This window comes from Larus michahellis, chromosome 14 (genome assembly GCF_964199755.1).
Source record: "Larus michahellis chromosome 14, bLarMic1.1, whole genome shotgun sequence".
NCBI lineage: Eukaryota > Metazoa > Chordata > Aves > Charadriiformes > Laridae > Larus > Larus michahellis.
The window spans coordinates 13,633,081-13,650,382 of NC_133909.1; the positions used below are offsets into that span (position 1 = coordinate 13,633,081).

Here is a 17,302-nt window from a genome sequence, read left to right on the forward strand (position 1 = left end):
TACCTGCAACAGGGGAGGTCACTGGAAAATGATGGACTTTTCCCTTTATTACTATTTCCACAATACCAGATGCCATGTTTATTTTTCCTATAGCGCAGGTTACACAGCGCCATTTGGCCACCTGTTAAATATTTTCCCACTTATCGTTCCCTACTGATTGGGAGATGCAATAACTGTCAAAAGATATTTGCTTTTAGAATCACAAGTTCAAAAACATTACTGTACTACAGTTATTGAGCAACCTTCTGGCACTGTATGCTGTCATCACTAACGAAATGAATCAACTAAAATATTACAATAAACAATGGACTATCTTTAACGTTGAGATTTTTAAGCAACAGAAAATTAAAGACTTTAGAAAATTAAATTACGTGCCCTAGATATTGACAAGCCTTCTACAAATACCCAGGAATATTTAAATTTCCAGTGCTCTTGCAATGAAAACTGTTCCTCTACCTCTGCCCCACTCTCCTCCTTCCCATCCCCACCACAGCAGAGCTATGGGGAGGGCAGTGGCACGCGAACCCTGCATCTCCTTCTGAAGTCACGCATTTTGACTTTAATTTTTCTCCTCGCTGAAGTTTTAGCCATTTGTTTTGCTTTTCATCACGTTCACATGAACAACAGTCCACAATTCCATGAAACAATCCACACAGAAATCAGTATTACTCACAAAAGAGACCACAGAGGAACGAGACCCTTCACTTGGGAACGCACTGACCTCCAGAAAATCTGGACAGTCGGATGTTCCAAGCCTAAACAGTCAAATTCAGCTTCCCCGTGGATTTTTAATCAATCTTTACAGAATTGGCAGAAAAAAAGTAAATTTAGAGGACAAATTTTCCTCCTATATTGTCCTAAATTTCAAGGCAACACAATTTGTTAGAAAAATAAAAAGACTTTTAAAAACAAGTTTCGAGACTAATGCTGCAATTAAGATGGTTTTTTTCCCCCCTCCTTGTATAAAATCTCCATCAAAATTTTGTGGACTTTGATAGGATCAAGATTTGAACTAAGTTAGCTGAAACTGTAGCTTTTGAGCTTTCAATGGAGTTTGCCCTCTCAGCTACTTCGACTTTTGGACTTCGTGGCCCACTTCCACAGCGCTACATTTGGAAGACCGAAACGAAGCAGAATGGTAAATGGAGGTTTGAAGGTAACGCCCGGTATTTTCACATGCCTGGGAAAGACTTTCCAACAGAGATTTTTTTTTTTTCCCTCCTCCTATCTTTTACTCAACCTGTGCTCTTCCGATTAGGAGTAAAAATAGGGAAGTAGGTTAAATGAAAAAAAAAAAAAAATATAATTCAATAGCAGTTAATATAACTTAAAATTAGCAATTTTTTTTGAAAAATAGAAAAAATCCAACAAATTAAAAAAATAGTATTTCTGACAGAAATGACAATTCAAGACTATTAAGGATATTGCCCTATGAAGGATTATTTGTAACTTTAATTTGAGGATGTAAAGAAGTTAACTTTTCTTTTGCTATACTACACATGTAAAAAAAGATCAAAGAAAGAAAAGAATTGAGATTCAAATTCCATTTTTAAGCAAAAATGACAATGTCTTCCTGAGTTAAAATTAATCCTTTAATGATGAATTTCAAAGGTTTAAATACTTTCCGTGACCTTGGCTTTAAATAATTATGCCAAGCGGAGCTTTCCTTACATTCAGAAAAGATTCTGAATTGTTGATCACAGCCATTTTAATGGCTTCAGGCTGGATGATTTCCAACATAATCCTCCGAATGCTGTTTAAAATTACAGACCGAGAACCTGATGCAGGTAAATGAAATGTCACTTTCACAAAGGCTGTTCAAACAGTATATGCAGATTGTTAATTTGTGCCACTGTACATCACTTTGCAATAAAATGTATGATTTATTACATTAAGGCGTATAAAAGATACTTCAACAACTATCTGCTTACACATACACAAATGTCTGCCATAAATATTAAGTAGGGTTTTTTTAGTTTAGCTTTTGAAATAAAATTCACATGTTTTAGCTCATATCATCCCTAACGTGGTGAAATACTTGAACTGTAGACGCCGGTACGGGGGGATGCTCCGCAAGCGCTGATGAGCAGGCAGTGACCCCGCTGAACAGAATGGGGAGGGAAGCCTTGATGTATCTGAAACATTAATTTCTATTTTCAAGCCTTTCACAGAGTCCTTGCTCACCCGATGCACAGAGGCAAAAGTAGACCAGCCATTGTTAGCAACTAGACCCAATTTCCTTGCAGTTTTAGCTTGAACTTTTTCCTCCTTAAGAACTTTCCTTCTTTTTAAGGGAGAAAAAGCTCAGTTAGACAGAACCGCCCTTTCCACTCTATCTGTTCCAGCAAAGGAAAAGTGATTAGCCTAGTCCTTGGCTGGCTTTGCCTTTGAAATCATCCGGATTTTTAAAGTCCCGCCAGCTCCCGAGCACCGCACGGTTGTCCCCGTTCCGCGCCCACCACGGCTGGATGGTCCTGCCCCAGCACTGCTCTCAGGGCAACCAGCCACAGCAGCGACTGCCGCGTGTCCAAAGAGACGGCGTCTTTCATTAGAGAACCACAAAACTTTCCATACTCGTGCCGTGATTACATCATCTGATGTCATATCTACAGTACACGTCTGTTTTTTCAACTTAAGCGATCCCTAATCATTTTCCCTCAGTGAAACTTTGCTTATCTCACTTTTGGGGTGATTGTGCCGTGCCACAAGGAGAAGCCCCATGTGAACCTCTTACCTTTTCCAAGGCCTTCTCTATTTCTGCTGCATGTATCTTTTTCAGGTCTAATGTCATTTTTTCTGCCTCCACTTTCAGCTTATTCAGAGCCGTCTCGTGGTCTCGAGCCACCCTCTGCTTCTTCTCTTCCCACTGATGGCTCAGCTCCAGCAGCTGCTGCTTCCGCTGAGCGTTCACCTGGATAAGCTCTTCCCTCAGCTTGTGGATTTGGTTCTCCATATCACAGATAACCTGAAATACAGAACAATCAAAGTAAAAAAAACCCACCAAAATCACAAAAGAACTCGATTTTCTCAGGCAGGCTGTTAGCTGGGGTAGGTAGGAGACTCGAAGGATTCTCTGTCCCCTTCCTTGGCCTCTCCTGCTGCTCTGTCCCCTCTCTTCACACCCGCAGGTGAATACAGCTCCCCCCTGCCCAAAGCATGGATGGAGCAAGGTTTTTGGAAGGGGTGTCCCCATAGGTGAAGAAATTTAGTTTGTGGCATATAATCACTACGTATAATGTCCCTGCCATCTTTTTTTTTTTTTTTTCCTCCCTTAAGGAAGGACCTACCACCTTCTAATGAGATACCACTGTATCATCAACCATTTATCAATCAATGCTACAGGTTACAGACTGTATTTCAGCATAATGTGCTAACGTGCACCAGGTACGTATCAAAGAACGTCCTGCTCCAGGTGCGGGAACCAGAGCACATCGAGAAAGGACGACGCGGACCAATGCAGAGAATCCTTAAGACTCTGCAAACACAGTGTAGACGAGACACAGGATCTTCAAAATGCAAGACATGGATTTCAGAATCCACAACTCTCTTTTATGCGATCACAGATCATCCCTCAGTCCTTGGGAGCAAAGTACGTGGTGTGACGCAGCAGTGGCACGGGGGGACGATGGAGCGGCAGCAGAAGAGCTCACTGCCTTCCACGCGGGAACCTGCAGGAGTACGGGATGGAAGTTATACACGGTAAAGCTGTGTTGCCCCTGGAGCACAGAGAACACACTGCTGCTTTACAGTAGCAGGAGAGCACACGTTTATTACTTTAGCTTTACACTTGCATGTAACTCACGTTACTTTTCTAACCGTGTTTCTTCTGTAGCTTCTTAAACAAAGTACAGGACCATCGTATTTGTGACACAAAACCGTTGTCCTTACAGCCAACTGCAATGTATGATGTTGCAAGCACGTGTGTATCTTCGTTCAGAAATATAATTCTGAAAATGAGCATTTTCACTAAGAACGTCACACAGCATTTCCCCCTTTTTCCTTCCTGCTTCACAAGTAACTGCGCAGTTCCCTGGAATTCTTTCACAGAGGATGTGATAATATTGAGATGAGAAATTGATGTTCTGCCAAATAGATGTAGGTGACTCAGCTGAAGCTTATTAAAGGCTTCATAAGAAAATCTGATGAAAATTACTGTATATTTAACGATCCCATTGCCCTGGAACGCCAGTTACTGCTTCTAGAGCTCTGAACTGATCTCTCTCTCCAACTACTATTTTTCTTCTTTAGACATTTTTAATATACTGTCTGTATTCAGTTAAACCATCTATTTGCAGTCTCTGAAAACCACATTACTACAAATCTTTGAAAAAGAAACATTCATTTCTGACCAAGGTTGGGAAATGAATGACTATCAGAAACATTGCCTTGTACATTAATATCCCGGGACAGATTGTTATAAATACTGTGATCTGAGAGGGAAAAATCGAGGCTTGAAAGTTTGCCTGTTTTTTCAAACTATTTGAACTATATGGTGTAATAAAAGACTTGTCGTCTCCCCTCAAACCTTCAGTCATGTCCTTTGACTATCTCAGCTGTAACGTGTATTAAATAATATTAACCGTCTCAGAAATGTGTCACAAGACTGACTTTTGCGTCCATGCCTTCCTAATTACTCATTGGCATTATTCCCTGCTCTGTCAAAGGGAAGATTTTGTGTGTGTATGCGCAGAGATGGAACAAGCACATCGTTTGTATACAGAAGTATAACACAGGCCACATACTTCGGCTCTATCAGCATTATCTCAAACATGTGTTTCCTATAGTGTAATCTGCTCTAGATCCTTTCCTTCCTTTCCTGATCTTTTCCTCTACACATGTTTAATTTTTTAAATCTGTACACAGACTAAAAATGTAAAGTACATTTTAGCATATAATGGTACAGACTAAAATGTAAAGATCATTTTAGTACATAATTATAATCTACAATATACTTCTATAATTCTTTTAGAAAGCAACTGCACCTCCAGATCATGACAAAATGTCAGCCGAACTGGCTTTTACTTAACCAACGAAATGCTACAGAGCTACAATTTCTACAGGATGACACAGTCCGGGTTCTAAACTGACGTACAGAGTAGCATTTGGGTTTTTTAATAGCCGTTCCCATGCAAGTCCTGCCTGGAATAGTAACAATTTTTTTTTAATCTGTGAGAGCTCTTTTTGAGGGCTCATTCTCCCTCCACTACCACTTTCCTTTTTTTTTTTTTCTTCCTTCCTTCCTTCTTTTTTAAAAAACAGAAAGCTTCCTAAAACTTTTTTTTTCTTCCTGGATAAGTGAAACTAAGATACTACATTGCTCAGAAGTTTCCTAAAAAGTTTGATAAAATATTTAGGACAAGCAGCCAAGGCCGACTTACAATACAGGGAAAATTCATTCATAAAGCGTATTACAAGCCAAAATAGAGACTGGGTGAACTCCTGATTTAACTGTTAGGTCTTTCTGCTTTCCTTTGTTCTATATTCAATAATTCTTACACAAAGCCATTAGAAAATCAAATAGCACAATACAGTGTTTTCTACTGCCACGTGGAAAAAGCAACAGCTCGGAGCCCTCGGATTCAAAACGGGGGAGCCCAAAGACAGTGGGCTGAATGCTATACGTGAAGTAACAGTAATTAATATGCACAGGAGTATTAATGTTGGACCTAATAGATGGCAAAAGCAGATTTGGTTCTGCTGGGAAAGAAGAAAGAATTTGAAGACGGGGTGATGGCAGCGAAACTAATATGATTAAAGGAGTCCTTTTGGAGCAAGTTTGCTGCCAGTAAGATGATGTTAAGAGACATCTAATCTCTCCAAAGTGACTGGAAAAAGCTTATATTGGGGATCACCGCCACAGTTCTTGTCAATTACTTTAAAATAAGTCTAGTTCTCACAGCCAGATTATTTTTTCCCATAAACAAAGTCACCGGCAGAAGCAGCTTACAACCGAACAACTTGCTGCACAAGACAACTTTGTGTGACACGGCTATCTCCAGCTGCTAAAGGACCTGAATCCCCAACTTTCCACCACTAAGATTCTGCTATTCCACTTGCCAGGTTTAATCAACTCTTATTATACTTAAATGTAAGCAAATTAGTACTACTAGGGGAAAAAACCAACCAACAAGATGACATTATTCTCAGTTGTGAAAAATCCATGAAACATAAAACTTAAGAGCAACTGTCTTTTCTTACCGATTCTGTGGAAAAACAAAAGACTCAATCACCAAAGCTCACTTCTCGTGCCTGAGATCTGAAGGCACGATGCTTGCTTGGCTTCCCTGTAAAACTGAACGCCCTTTCTCAGTGTTGGTTTCTTAACTTCCTTTCCTAGCTGCTCCAGCCCGTGCCTGCGAACCATGCCTACCACGCTGTTTGCACGGTCCAAACAACAACTTGGGTACAAGGGCTGCTCTGAGACATACACATCTGAAACGCTCGCCCAGAGTAAATGATTCTTGTGCTAAACGTAAGGCTTGAACATAAGAAATAAAGACTTCACACTATATAGCAGGTCCAAAATTTTATGGCTGCTTGCTGCCTTCTTTTTGGATCAAAATGTTATAGTCTTTATTTCGGTTGTACGGGTACAAGAAAATGCAATAAAAGACATCCATATCTCTCTTCCAAAGAAGGCAGAAGTTCATAGCAATTCCACAGGATGGCCATGCCATAGCAGCACACCCCGAACACGAAAGCAGTTTCTAAAATGACTATTAATCCACATAAAGAAAAACAAATAGAAAGAAACCGCTAGCTTACAGAGTGCCCCAAAAATACAAATATGTAAAGTAAACTGTGTGACAGGGTAGAGATTTCACATGAATTTATAGGCATACTTGTATGTACGTGTATGCACGTAAGACAATCCCATAGCTGAAGAAACTGCTAGCTGAGATGCCGATTTCTATTTCTGTTTCAAAGGAATAACTTAGAATTCTAACTAAGAATATCTGTGCTGAAATAGTGTCATAAAAAGGGTGGGTCATAAGCCCACAGCAATTTGCCTGTAGGGAAAAAATAGACTTGAAAGAAAAAAAGAAGGTTGCTCACTCACTTTGGCCTATTTAAAATGCCAATAAACGTTCTGCATGTTATTTGGAAGGAAAACATGTGCTCTTAATTTTAAAAAGTAAATTGCATAAGAAAATATAAAGCTGGCAAAAAGTTTAAATTAAAATCTGTTGCTGATGTCTGAGACTCTGCTACAGTTACATGCAACAGAGATGAGAAATGGACCAAGTGACTACAGTCTAATTAAAAAAGAATTAAAAAATATATATTTTATTTATTTTTCAGGAGCTTCTACTTCAACCCCATGAAGCATTTACTTGGCTCGGTTTCTAAGGAAGAGGCTGGAGCATGACCGCATCTTTTATACTCACAGTGACGGAATACACGGACTTCACTGTCTCCCTCTCAATGTATTACACACCAGACCACATCCACCCATCGCCGTATTTAGCTTCAAATAGTGTTGAGGGCATTTTAAACTCACAAAAACAAGGCAACGCGGAGTTAAGATCAAATGAACTTATTCCCCGAGGCTCAGATCTCGAGTCATTTAGGTGTTGCTTCAGCAGTTTTTACAGTAAGTGACTAACATCTCCCAGCAGATGAAGTTGCAATAACCCTTCCTTGCTCTTCGCTGCTGAGTCTACTCAGGCTGACGAAAAAAAAAAGTATCACTTTTAAAGACATTTCTCAAGTGGAACACGACAACTCTTGAAACTGAGTTTCAAAAGCTTTCCGCGTTGGGCTAACTTGGCTTCCGCTGCAGATGACTGCATAGGTCTCAATTTGCTGCGTTTAATTTTGCTTGCATGTAACACTTTGAAACACCCCCCAAAGCCCCCCAAAACCTCTGAGCAGTTCCATGGACTTACTTTGAACGTGAACCGTTGGGTTACGTGGTCACTACGACCCTTTCTAGGACAATAACCTAAAATATTAGCCCATAAGTAATAGCCTGGTTTGAGCCACCGATACGCAGCTCCTGCTCTGTGCCCGCCAATACTTTCTCAGCATTTTCTCACCTGGAAGAACACTAAATTCCTGGATGCATTTGAACAGTGTGGTCTGTGAGACCGTCAGCTGAGCCCTTCTGAAAGGGAGATTTGTTTCTGTGTCTTGTTACGCCGGCGTGATGTGACAGAGATGGATGAGGTACACATAACATCTGCGACTGGGGAGTGGATTATTTTTGAAAGGAGATCAGTCCAGTCAAGGGAAAGGAAGTCTGAAGTAAAAACAAATCTCACTTTGATGAAGGAGGAGGAAAGGAAAATAAGGAACAAAGTAGAAGCACCCAGTGATTCTGTGGTGACAATGACTCCCTTTTTACCCACGATCGTCCCCCAAGAGGTGGATGAAGTATCCCACCCCAGTCATGCCACAACTGGTGACATATTTAGTGTAAAAGACCTTAGAAAGGATTATCTGTTGAAAGCGGGAATCTGAACTACTTTAGCTTTCTTATTAATAAACAAAGCTTTGTAAAGTGCTGAGAAACAGATAAATTTCTCTACCATCACAAAAGCAACCAATGTATCTAACATAAAAGCATGCTGAAAAAGTAAACAAATATTATTTGTTTGCAGGTCTAAGCTAAGAAAAATGTATAGCTGTAAGAACTTCAAAGTTGAGTAATGTTGGTTTGTGTTTAATACAAAATTGGTTTATATTAACGAGTCTTAATATCGCAGTTTCAGCAAGTCACAGCAATCAGTCTCGCACTTGATCTCATTCTGGTTTCAGGGAACTATCTCCGCGAATTTTACCCTTAAGAGATAAAAGGGGCAACCAAAGGCACCCCACGGGCCCGGCACAGCCCTAATGGCTCTCGGATCTTTTTGCCCTCAAAGCGTCCTACTGAGCGGCACCCGCTGGTCCCAGTACCCCTGCTCTGCCCCACGCCACAGCAATTCCAGCCGCCTTCAGCCAGGCGGCAGCTGCATTTGTGGCTCCTTTGCAACACGACAGTGACACAAAGGGTGCACAGCAGTGCCGGAAGAGGGATCTTTTTGTCTAAGCTACAATCCAAATCTGAAGAGAAATCAAACCTAACCTGATACTTTTAAAAGGATTTTTAATTAGCAAGAGTCATTAAAATTCAGTAACTCAAGTTTTTAACATCATCTTCTAAATAAAGCTTTGAAATTAACTCAAGTATCTCCATTTTAACCAAATACATTGAAAATGTTTTCCATACAATAGCCATTTCAATTAAAATAGGTTAAGACTTTATTACCCAATTTTTCTTGTGACTGGTAAAAATCAGCAATTTGTCAATATGAATCCTTAAAGAGATAGATTTGATTTGCAAAGAAAACTACTTCCACAAATGTCACGTACATTATCACACGAGTAATGATGTGGCAGAGCGCAAATTAACAGGGATAAGTAATAAACAGCTATTTAGCCTTCACAGCACAATCTATTACACTGTCAAGTTTAAATGCCTTTTGGGTAAGAACACATAGGCCCATAAATATGGTAATTAAGGGAGCAGATAAATGAAATGGTGTGAAACCAAGTGAAAATGAACAAGAGTTCAATGAGCAACAGGTTGGCCTCACCTCCTAAGAGCATTGATCGAATTTTCCTAAAAGCACGGGGCCGTGCAGGCTCTTCCGGAGGAGATCATGGAAGCGCAGGACTCTGATAGCACCCCCTAATTACAAGGAGTCGTGATCACTAGTCTGGTACTCCCTAGAAATACTAAAATATCAGCAAAGCTAAAACTTCAGTACTCAGAGAGATGCATTTTATTACATGCTTATATAGTATTTTGTGCATACTTCTGTGTCCTCATTCTCGAGGGGAAAAAAATTCTTTCCATAATGTTGGTGCTATTGCCCAGTTTGTTAACTAGCAGACATCTTTATCCTATATACGACTGCATCGCAGTGATGGGATGAAGATATTAATACATTCATAAACCAAGCGTTCACAGCTCCTAAATCAGGCTGTATAATATCAAGTTTAGGTATTTTCTTGTAGAAAAACCATTCCACAAACCAAACCGTTCCACCAACCCGCACCGCATACAAAGACTGGCCGTTCTCTAGACTCAAACAGAAAAAAAACTTCGGTAAAACTTAAGTAAAAGCAGCGCAGATGGCAACCATAGTACCAACAGTAAAATGTTTGCTGTTCACCAGTGTAAAATCTGAATCCCCATATTACAGGGTTTACGCAAAGGTCTATCAACACAATCCCTGCTTTCCCACCTTTGCAAACGTACCTCTGACATCTCGCTTGAAAATATCCACTAGGACTTGTAAAGCGAGGTGTTGAGCTGCTAACTTACATATTTATTCTATTAATTTTAACAGCATTAAGCTGCTTTTAAACGTCAAACCTCCTTTGTAAGATTCTTTACTTGGACTGTTCCAGCACCTTGCATGCTCTGAAAAATGGCTCAAACATTTATGAATCTGATAAAAGTATATTCCTACCAACCTTGCTTATTTTGTATCTACTAAGGTGTTAGTTAGGGCTGGGGGCAGGTTTAACACCACCCTACCTGTACGGCGCTGCTGGAGGCTAAACATCACTCTTCCTTCGTATTTAAACCACGGTCAACTTCATTTTTTCCCCTGAACTTAACACAGTCCCTCAAAAAATCCAACACCCTTTATATTTTATCTCTTAGTAATGCGTTTGCTCTATGTTGTCTACTCTTGCTCTACAGCTTCAGCATTTTCCTGAAACGTGGTGGAAGTGTTGACTCATGAAAAACAATAACGAGAAGTTACCTTCTGCTGAGCTCCATTTTCAATAAAATTAACGACATCTAAACCCCAAACTACTCACTAACTTTGCCATATATTTCTGAAGGCTGAAAAGAAGCGTGCGAGACACGGGTATCAAAATGCCAGGAGGAAAAGTTACATCAAAACTATTGTCATCGTTCTTGTTTCTACATGTATGACTACATGTGAGAACAGGGTAGCAAATTCCCAAGATCTGCTGTGACAAAATTAAGCAAAACACAAATTTTGATTTTTTTTTTTTTCCCAGAAGGAGTGCACTGAAATAGATCTGCTCTTTTAAAGAAGCCAGTTAGCTGCCTAAATCCCAGTTAATGTAAATGGCACTTAAGCTACAAACTACTGGGCTTTAAAAAAAAAAAAAAAAAAAAAAAGGAGGGCGGGGGGGGTGAGAAAAAGAAAGAAAATCAGACATCCATTTGAACAGCTCCACAAAGAGCTTAAAATTAACGGAGCTTATTTTGATTTCTTAATTTACATAAGTCCATTTGATTCTAATTTAGTTAACAGCAGCTAGAAAGCAGAACTTCATATAGGTTGGTTATTGTCAGTGCCTTCCTAAGAAAATGATTTTTAGTCAAATGGAAGAACCTCAAGCCCACGTGTGTAACTAAACAATCCGGTGCGCTGGTGAGCAAAAGGATTACTTCCCAAGTTGAAACTGAGATACATGGAAATGCATTTTCCATTTAACAGTTCTAAGACCTGGAAAAGATTTGGCCCTCTTGCCTGGAAGACAGGTCCAGAACAGGTTCTTACTACCCGAGTTACTGTCTTTGCTTCAAAATAGATTACTGAGTCAAAAATTAAAACATACAGCCTTCTTTCTCCTCTCTTCTTATCAGATGGAAGAAGTGTTTACATTTGTGTTTTTCTTCGTACAAATAAAGTGATTTGAATAAGACTACTGAGACACCTCCCTGGAAAGGACTAGGTGAGGACTTGTTTCCTTCTGTCTTTCTACTACGAAATTTAACAGACGCACTCAAGTAGGGACCCAGTAATCTACATACCTACACTAACGTAACTTAAATATGATGGAGACAAAAAAATTATTAAAAAATTGGCTGTAAATACCTGCTTAATGCAGCGATGAATGAAAATTACACCAAACATGTTTAGTCTTCCCTGTTTTCCTTCGTGAAAAAATATCAAGCTTTATTTTCTGTCTTTCAGGATGCAAAAGGAAAACATTCCTTTTGGATGAATGTTAAAGATATATTCAGTTCTGAAATAGTATTGGAGCAAAGCTGGTTCGGAAACTGAAGAAAAGCTACTGATATTTAAGGAAGGACAGGGCTTTCCCGCAGTGGAATAGAGGAATAGAGGCTAAAGCTCTCTGCGGCGGACTGGGAAGAACTACCCGTCAATCCGACAGAGTACTTCTGTGTCCAGCATCCCCGAAATCAAAGCTTCTGAAAAACATTTGCATTTAAATTTTCCACGTATTAAATTTAAAAGCATTAGCATTTCCTGAACAACATGCAATTCCCATTTAAATGCAGACATGATCTATTACAGATTTAAGGATTACCACAGACATTCATCTCTATGAGGCAGCAAAATTAAACGTATTATCATTCCTAATTTGTCCCCAGAAGAGGTACAGGCTCTATTGTCTATGAGAAATGTCTTTGCCCTGTCAACTAATGACTGGTTTTTTATGACAGTAAGTAAAAAAACCCAAGCAAGACAACTCCACCTCTGCCCCCAAAAACCACCCATAAAAGCATCACACCCTTCTCTTTTGCATGCATTTGTTTAAATTACTGCTCGAACCACATACATACTTTGAGTATTCCAGAAATCTTACCCCACACATCCCGTAAGGGTTTTATGGTGACTGTAACGGAAACGGCATTGGTTGCCAAACTTGGCAGGAGAAACATAAGACACAATGCAGATACAAAGCCCAAGTAACAAGATGCGCATGCCTAAGATCTCTCCCATCTTTAACTTCTGAGGTTAAAACTTGTAGAAATACAAACTTTGGACGCTAACTCCCGTTCAGGTCATCTGCCATGACCATCTCCTCAACAGGCAGTTGAGGGACTTGAGGAGAACTTGAAGTTGATGCTACTGTCCAACTCTGCCTTGACAGTTAATCAAGGTGAAAAAGACACATTTTTCAAAACTCCAGCAAAATTATAGGAAAACAACTAAGGAGCTGTTACTCTCTGGGCCAATGACTAAAGATGACTTAAACGTACTGGCCTGTGTGTACTGTTCTGCTCTACTAAAGAACCTAATACACCCGGAAACTCTCTCATTCCTGATGTCATGCTGCTATAGTGAGGATGACGGTCTTTAACCAAGCATGAAGTCCTCATTCTCGGTCTCATGAATGGCAATATGTGTGGGCAGAAATCCTGAAATCCAGCAGCTTCAGAAATAAAAATTGTGTCGCTTACAGGTTTAGACCTTAAAGAAATAATCAGCTTCTAACTTTCAAAAAAACCCTCATTTCTGGAAGGCAGTAACAATAGCTGCAATATTTCTGCAAGTCAACGAGTTGTGGTAAATTCTTATCTGTAGGTTAGCTGCTTACTCAGAGAGGATGCAGAATTACACACATGTGCAGCTTTTGACTTTCTCCGTTTTGAAATCAACTCCTAATTGGAAGCAGCATATTCTAGTTGACCATCTTTAGTGTCAATCCTCATATCAACAAGATAAGTTTGCCACGTCCGTCTGAGGAGGAAAGTCCTAGAGAAGGTAGTCTTGACTCCAACCTAGGTGTTAGGTTAGAGTCAAAGGCATCAGGCATGTTTTGGGTACACACACAGCTGACACCATTCCTAGTCTCCCTCTCTGCACCTTCATCCTCAAGTGCTGGTTGCACCACCCCCATCATCTCGACAGTGGCTCCTCTGAGTTCAGAGACCTTTTGGAAGCATCACGCTCCCCAGCTACCGCTTCAGGAAAACAAGATCAATCACAGTACAAAATAAATGAAAACTCTGTGCGTAACATTTCTTGTCTTGAAATCGAGAGTATTTTTGGCTCAGTATCTTTCTCTGGCACCTTTGCACTGATCTCTATCCTTTTCATCCTTCTCAGTTTGTCCTTGGATTCAGTGGATGCCACTTTCACTTTCTGAATGACAAAGAGGCCACTGCATCCTGGGGCAGGCATTTCTTCAGACTGATTTATGCAACTGTTTTGAATCTAGTGTACTTTGAATAAATATTAATATATAGTGTAAATGTTACATCAAAATACACACTAGACACAAATTATTTGAAATACCAGTAAAATAAAATAAACCGTTAAATGTATCCATTTATGCAGATCCATGTTTATATTTACTACCCACCCCCCAAAAAACCCAACCTCAAAATTGCATTAAGAGATCGGGAGCAATGTGTTACTCCTAAACAGAATACTGTGGCAGGGAACAACTGTCGTGGGGAGGGCTTGAAGGAGAAACTGTTGACTGGAGGCAGAGCGCCCAAGGAAGCAGTCTCCTTCCTCTACAACAACGCAGCACAGCCTTTTCAGAGGACAACATTTGCAGACTTTTGAAATCTACTGCTTTTACTTTTCTGGAAAGCATCATTGGTTTGAAGGACACAATCTGATTGTGTAAGAGGTCATGACTACGTACCCATTTCAGCTACCATGAAACACGAAGATCAGGGAACTATCAGAGAGATTATTTCTTGAATGCCACGAGGTGGTATTTGTGACAAATGGCATCTGATGCGTTTGTTGAGACATATTTCGGTTTTCTCCATATGCACGCCTAATTACCACATTAATGAAGGCTAGTGCTATAAAGGAACAGCAAGGCTGTCTCTGCTAAACCTCCTTGAAACTCACGCAGAGAAAAACAAACATTGCCTTCCATATAAATGACTACATTAGAAGCCATTACTGATTAATGTCGCGTATTTTCTCTCAGCCTCTGATGCAAAAGATGCCAAAGGAATGTTATCACAAGGGACTGTTTGCACAGCTTTAGAAACGATAGTAATCTACCAACTATCCGACACAATACTGAGGTAGAGCAGGTAAGAATTAATTGGTACCTCTCCCCCCCACCAGAATTTCAGATGCTGAAACTGTTTTTCCCTTTATTGAACCAGCTCGGCCTAGACTGGCTTGTCCCGCAGTGACATGTATATTGAATACAAATCAGACAGCATAGCTTTAAATCTGTGTTGCAGCTCTCATTTCCAATTCGAGAACTGTACTATAATCATAAGCTTCTGGTGGATGAAAGGAAATCAGCTCTCTGAATATTAGCTAATGCCACATTTGCAAGTCCTGAAGAGATCTGTGCTGTTTAAAAAAAAAATAGATCATTTCTCGTGAACCTATATATATGAATCGCTTTGTACTGCTCGACTGATAGAAGCGATGCCTGTGCTGGGATTAAACCCTTTTCATCATAAAACCTCATCTGGTTCGGAGTCCAAGTCCATCAAACCTTTTCCCTTTAAAGTCCCGCCTTTGATTCTACATCAATTTATTCAAACCGCAGCTGGGTGGCTGAAAACGAAAGGACAGCATCATTTAAACCAACCATGTTCCTAACTTGAAAGAAGGGCTATAATTAAAAAAATGGGCATAAAAGAATGGAAATGGGATAATATTTTTTAATGGTAGTTCAAAGGCCGACAGATGTCAGAGCCTTTGAAGATGTCAGTACACTGAGCAAGAAGTTGCCATTAAATAGTTTGCCTGAGAGGTGAAGCAGCTTTTTAATGACTGAAAAAGCCCTTGCAGACACATCCTTGTGTTTTTAATTTGTCAGAGTTTCTGCAGTATTTTCTGATTAATGACACATGATTATAACTGCATAGCATACATATTTTTATACTTGGTTAGATGAATACTTTATTCCACATTCCTTCAGTGCCAGATAAGAACAGGAAAGCTTTACTACAGAGTCCAAAACTATTCAGATTGCTCAAATATTTATGGTAATTCGAGGGGATTGGCCAGATACAGAGCTACTATGTGTTGCTACCTTTTGTTCTTTAATGGTGCTATTACTACTGCCATCACAACGCGCCCGCATTAAGTGAGACACGAGCCAGTAACGTATTGTAGCCTTCTGTGCACTAAACAATCACAGCTTTCATAATTCACTGACGAACAAAGTCATCAAATCAAAATAACATTTAGAAAAACGCCTCAATTGATCCTAAACAATACGAACAATGGCTGCCAATCTATTGTAAGTGGAAAATAACTATTCTCAGAAAAAACCCAGATTGCTAGGAAACGTCATGTTCAGAGGAAAAGCACCAATATTTATAAATGCAGATAAAGTCCCCATCTCGGGCTGAGAAGATGCTCCTGCAATATCCTTCATCTCTCTGTTAATGTATGCACATTTTGTTTCTCTATTTTCACCATGAATGGAAAATGTAGTAGCCCAAAACCCAGGGACAATTTGTTTTGCTCCCAGGAATCGGCTCTCAGATCGCTACAAGAGTCTGTTGTGAAAGCCAAGAGGCTGCCAAGCCGAGCCCAGGGAAGTGCCCCGGCCCTGGGGAAGGACAGGAAAAGCCAGTACTGCGTGCCCTGCCTTGTATCACGCCTTCACATGAAAACACGGTCATTACAAGGGAATTCGGTTGATGTACTATCCTTTCTGCTCTTCCAACCTAGACTCAGCTTTTAATTGGATCATAAATAGAAATACGATGAACTTGGCTAAAACTCAATGTACAGAGAGATTGGAGGTACCTTAGCAGAGCTTTGTGAAATCAGTTGCGGGTGTCCCCAGAATATTCACCTGGTTTCATAAGTATGAATATTTGGCTTGTTGCAATCCATATCCATCAGGAACCTCTTTGTAATAACCATGCGCTGCCTACCACCACCACCACGAACTTCCTCGAGGGGAGGAAGATAACTGCTGGGCACGCGCTGCTACTCGGACATCGCAGGCATCGACAACTGGAGATGAAGAAAGCTGTTAGCAACCAATGTTCTGCTCTGTGTTCAAAACACCGTGCAGTTATCCAACTGCAAAAGCAAGCGCTGGAAATCTTGAAAAGGAAAAGTCAATGGCTGCAGAGAGAAGAAATGTAATTCTGAAATTTAATTCTCCCAAAGGTACTTATTGAATGATTACAGAGTCCTGCTAGGAAAAAATATAACTATGTTAGAATTCCACTATAAAGAACGTGTAGAAATGTACTACTTTCAGTACAAACAACTGTAAATCCAATTTCCAACTAACCTGCAGCTTGCTTTCTCAAGTTATTCTAAAGTTACCCTTCAAAGACTGTTTTATTTAAAAAGCAAAACAAAACCTAATCTACCACGCATCACTAGAATACTTGAATTTACCATCAATCTCACAAGGTTTGAAACCTCAGTCTGCGTACATTACACTGCACACTTTTGCCACTTTCCCTAGAAAATAAACCACACGCGCACGCGGCCAGAAGCTGCTCAGCAGGATGGGGTGGAAGTGGCCACCAGGAACAGCAGCTACGGCCAAGGTGTCGACCGGCGCAGCGAGGAGAAGAGCTGAGTCCCTCTGCCACCCACATCTCAGGAGC

At 40.2% G+C, this 17,302-nt stretch overlaps 1 protein-coding gene across 9 annotated transcripts in view; it reads right to left on the reverse strand.

Annotated features, from left to right (window-relative positions):
* The window catches only part of CEP112 (centrosomal protein 112), a 171,889-nt gene that overhangs the window by 59,704 nt on the left and 94,883 nt on the right, over nt 1–17,302 (reverse strand). For all 9 annotated transcript variants that reach the window (XM_074608019.1, XM_074608018.1, XM_074608023.1 and 6 more), the window contains one exon: nt 2,735–2,965. In XM_074608019.1, the coding sequence (XP_074464120.1) occupies nt 2,735–2,965 (231 nt within the window). The remainder of the gene's footprint in view (nt 1–2,734; nt 2,966–17,302) is intronic.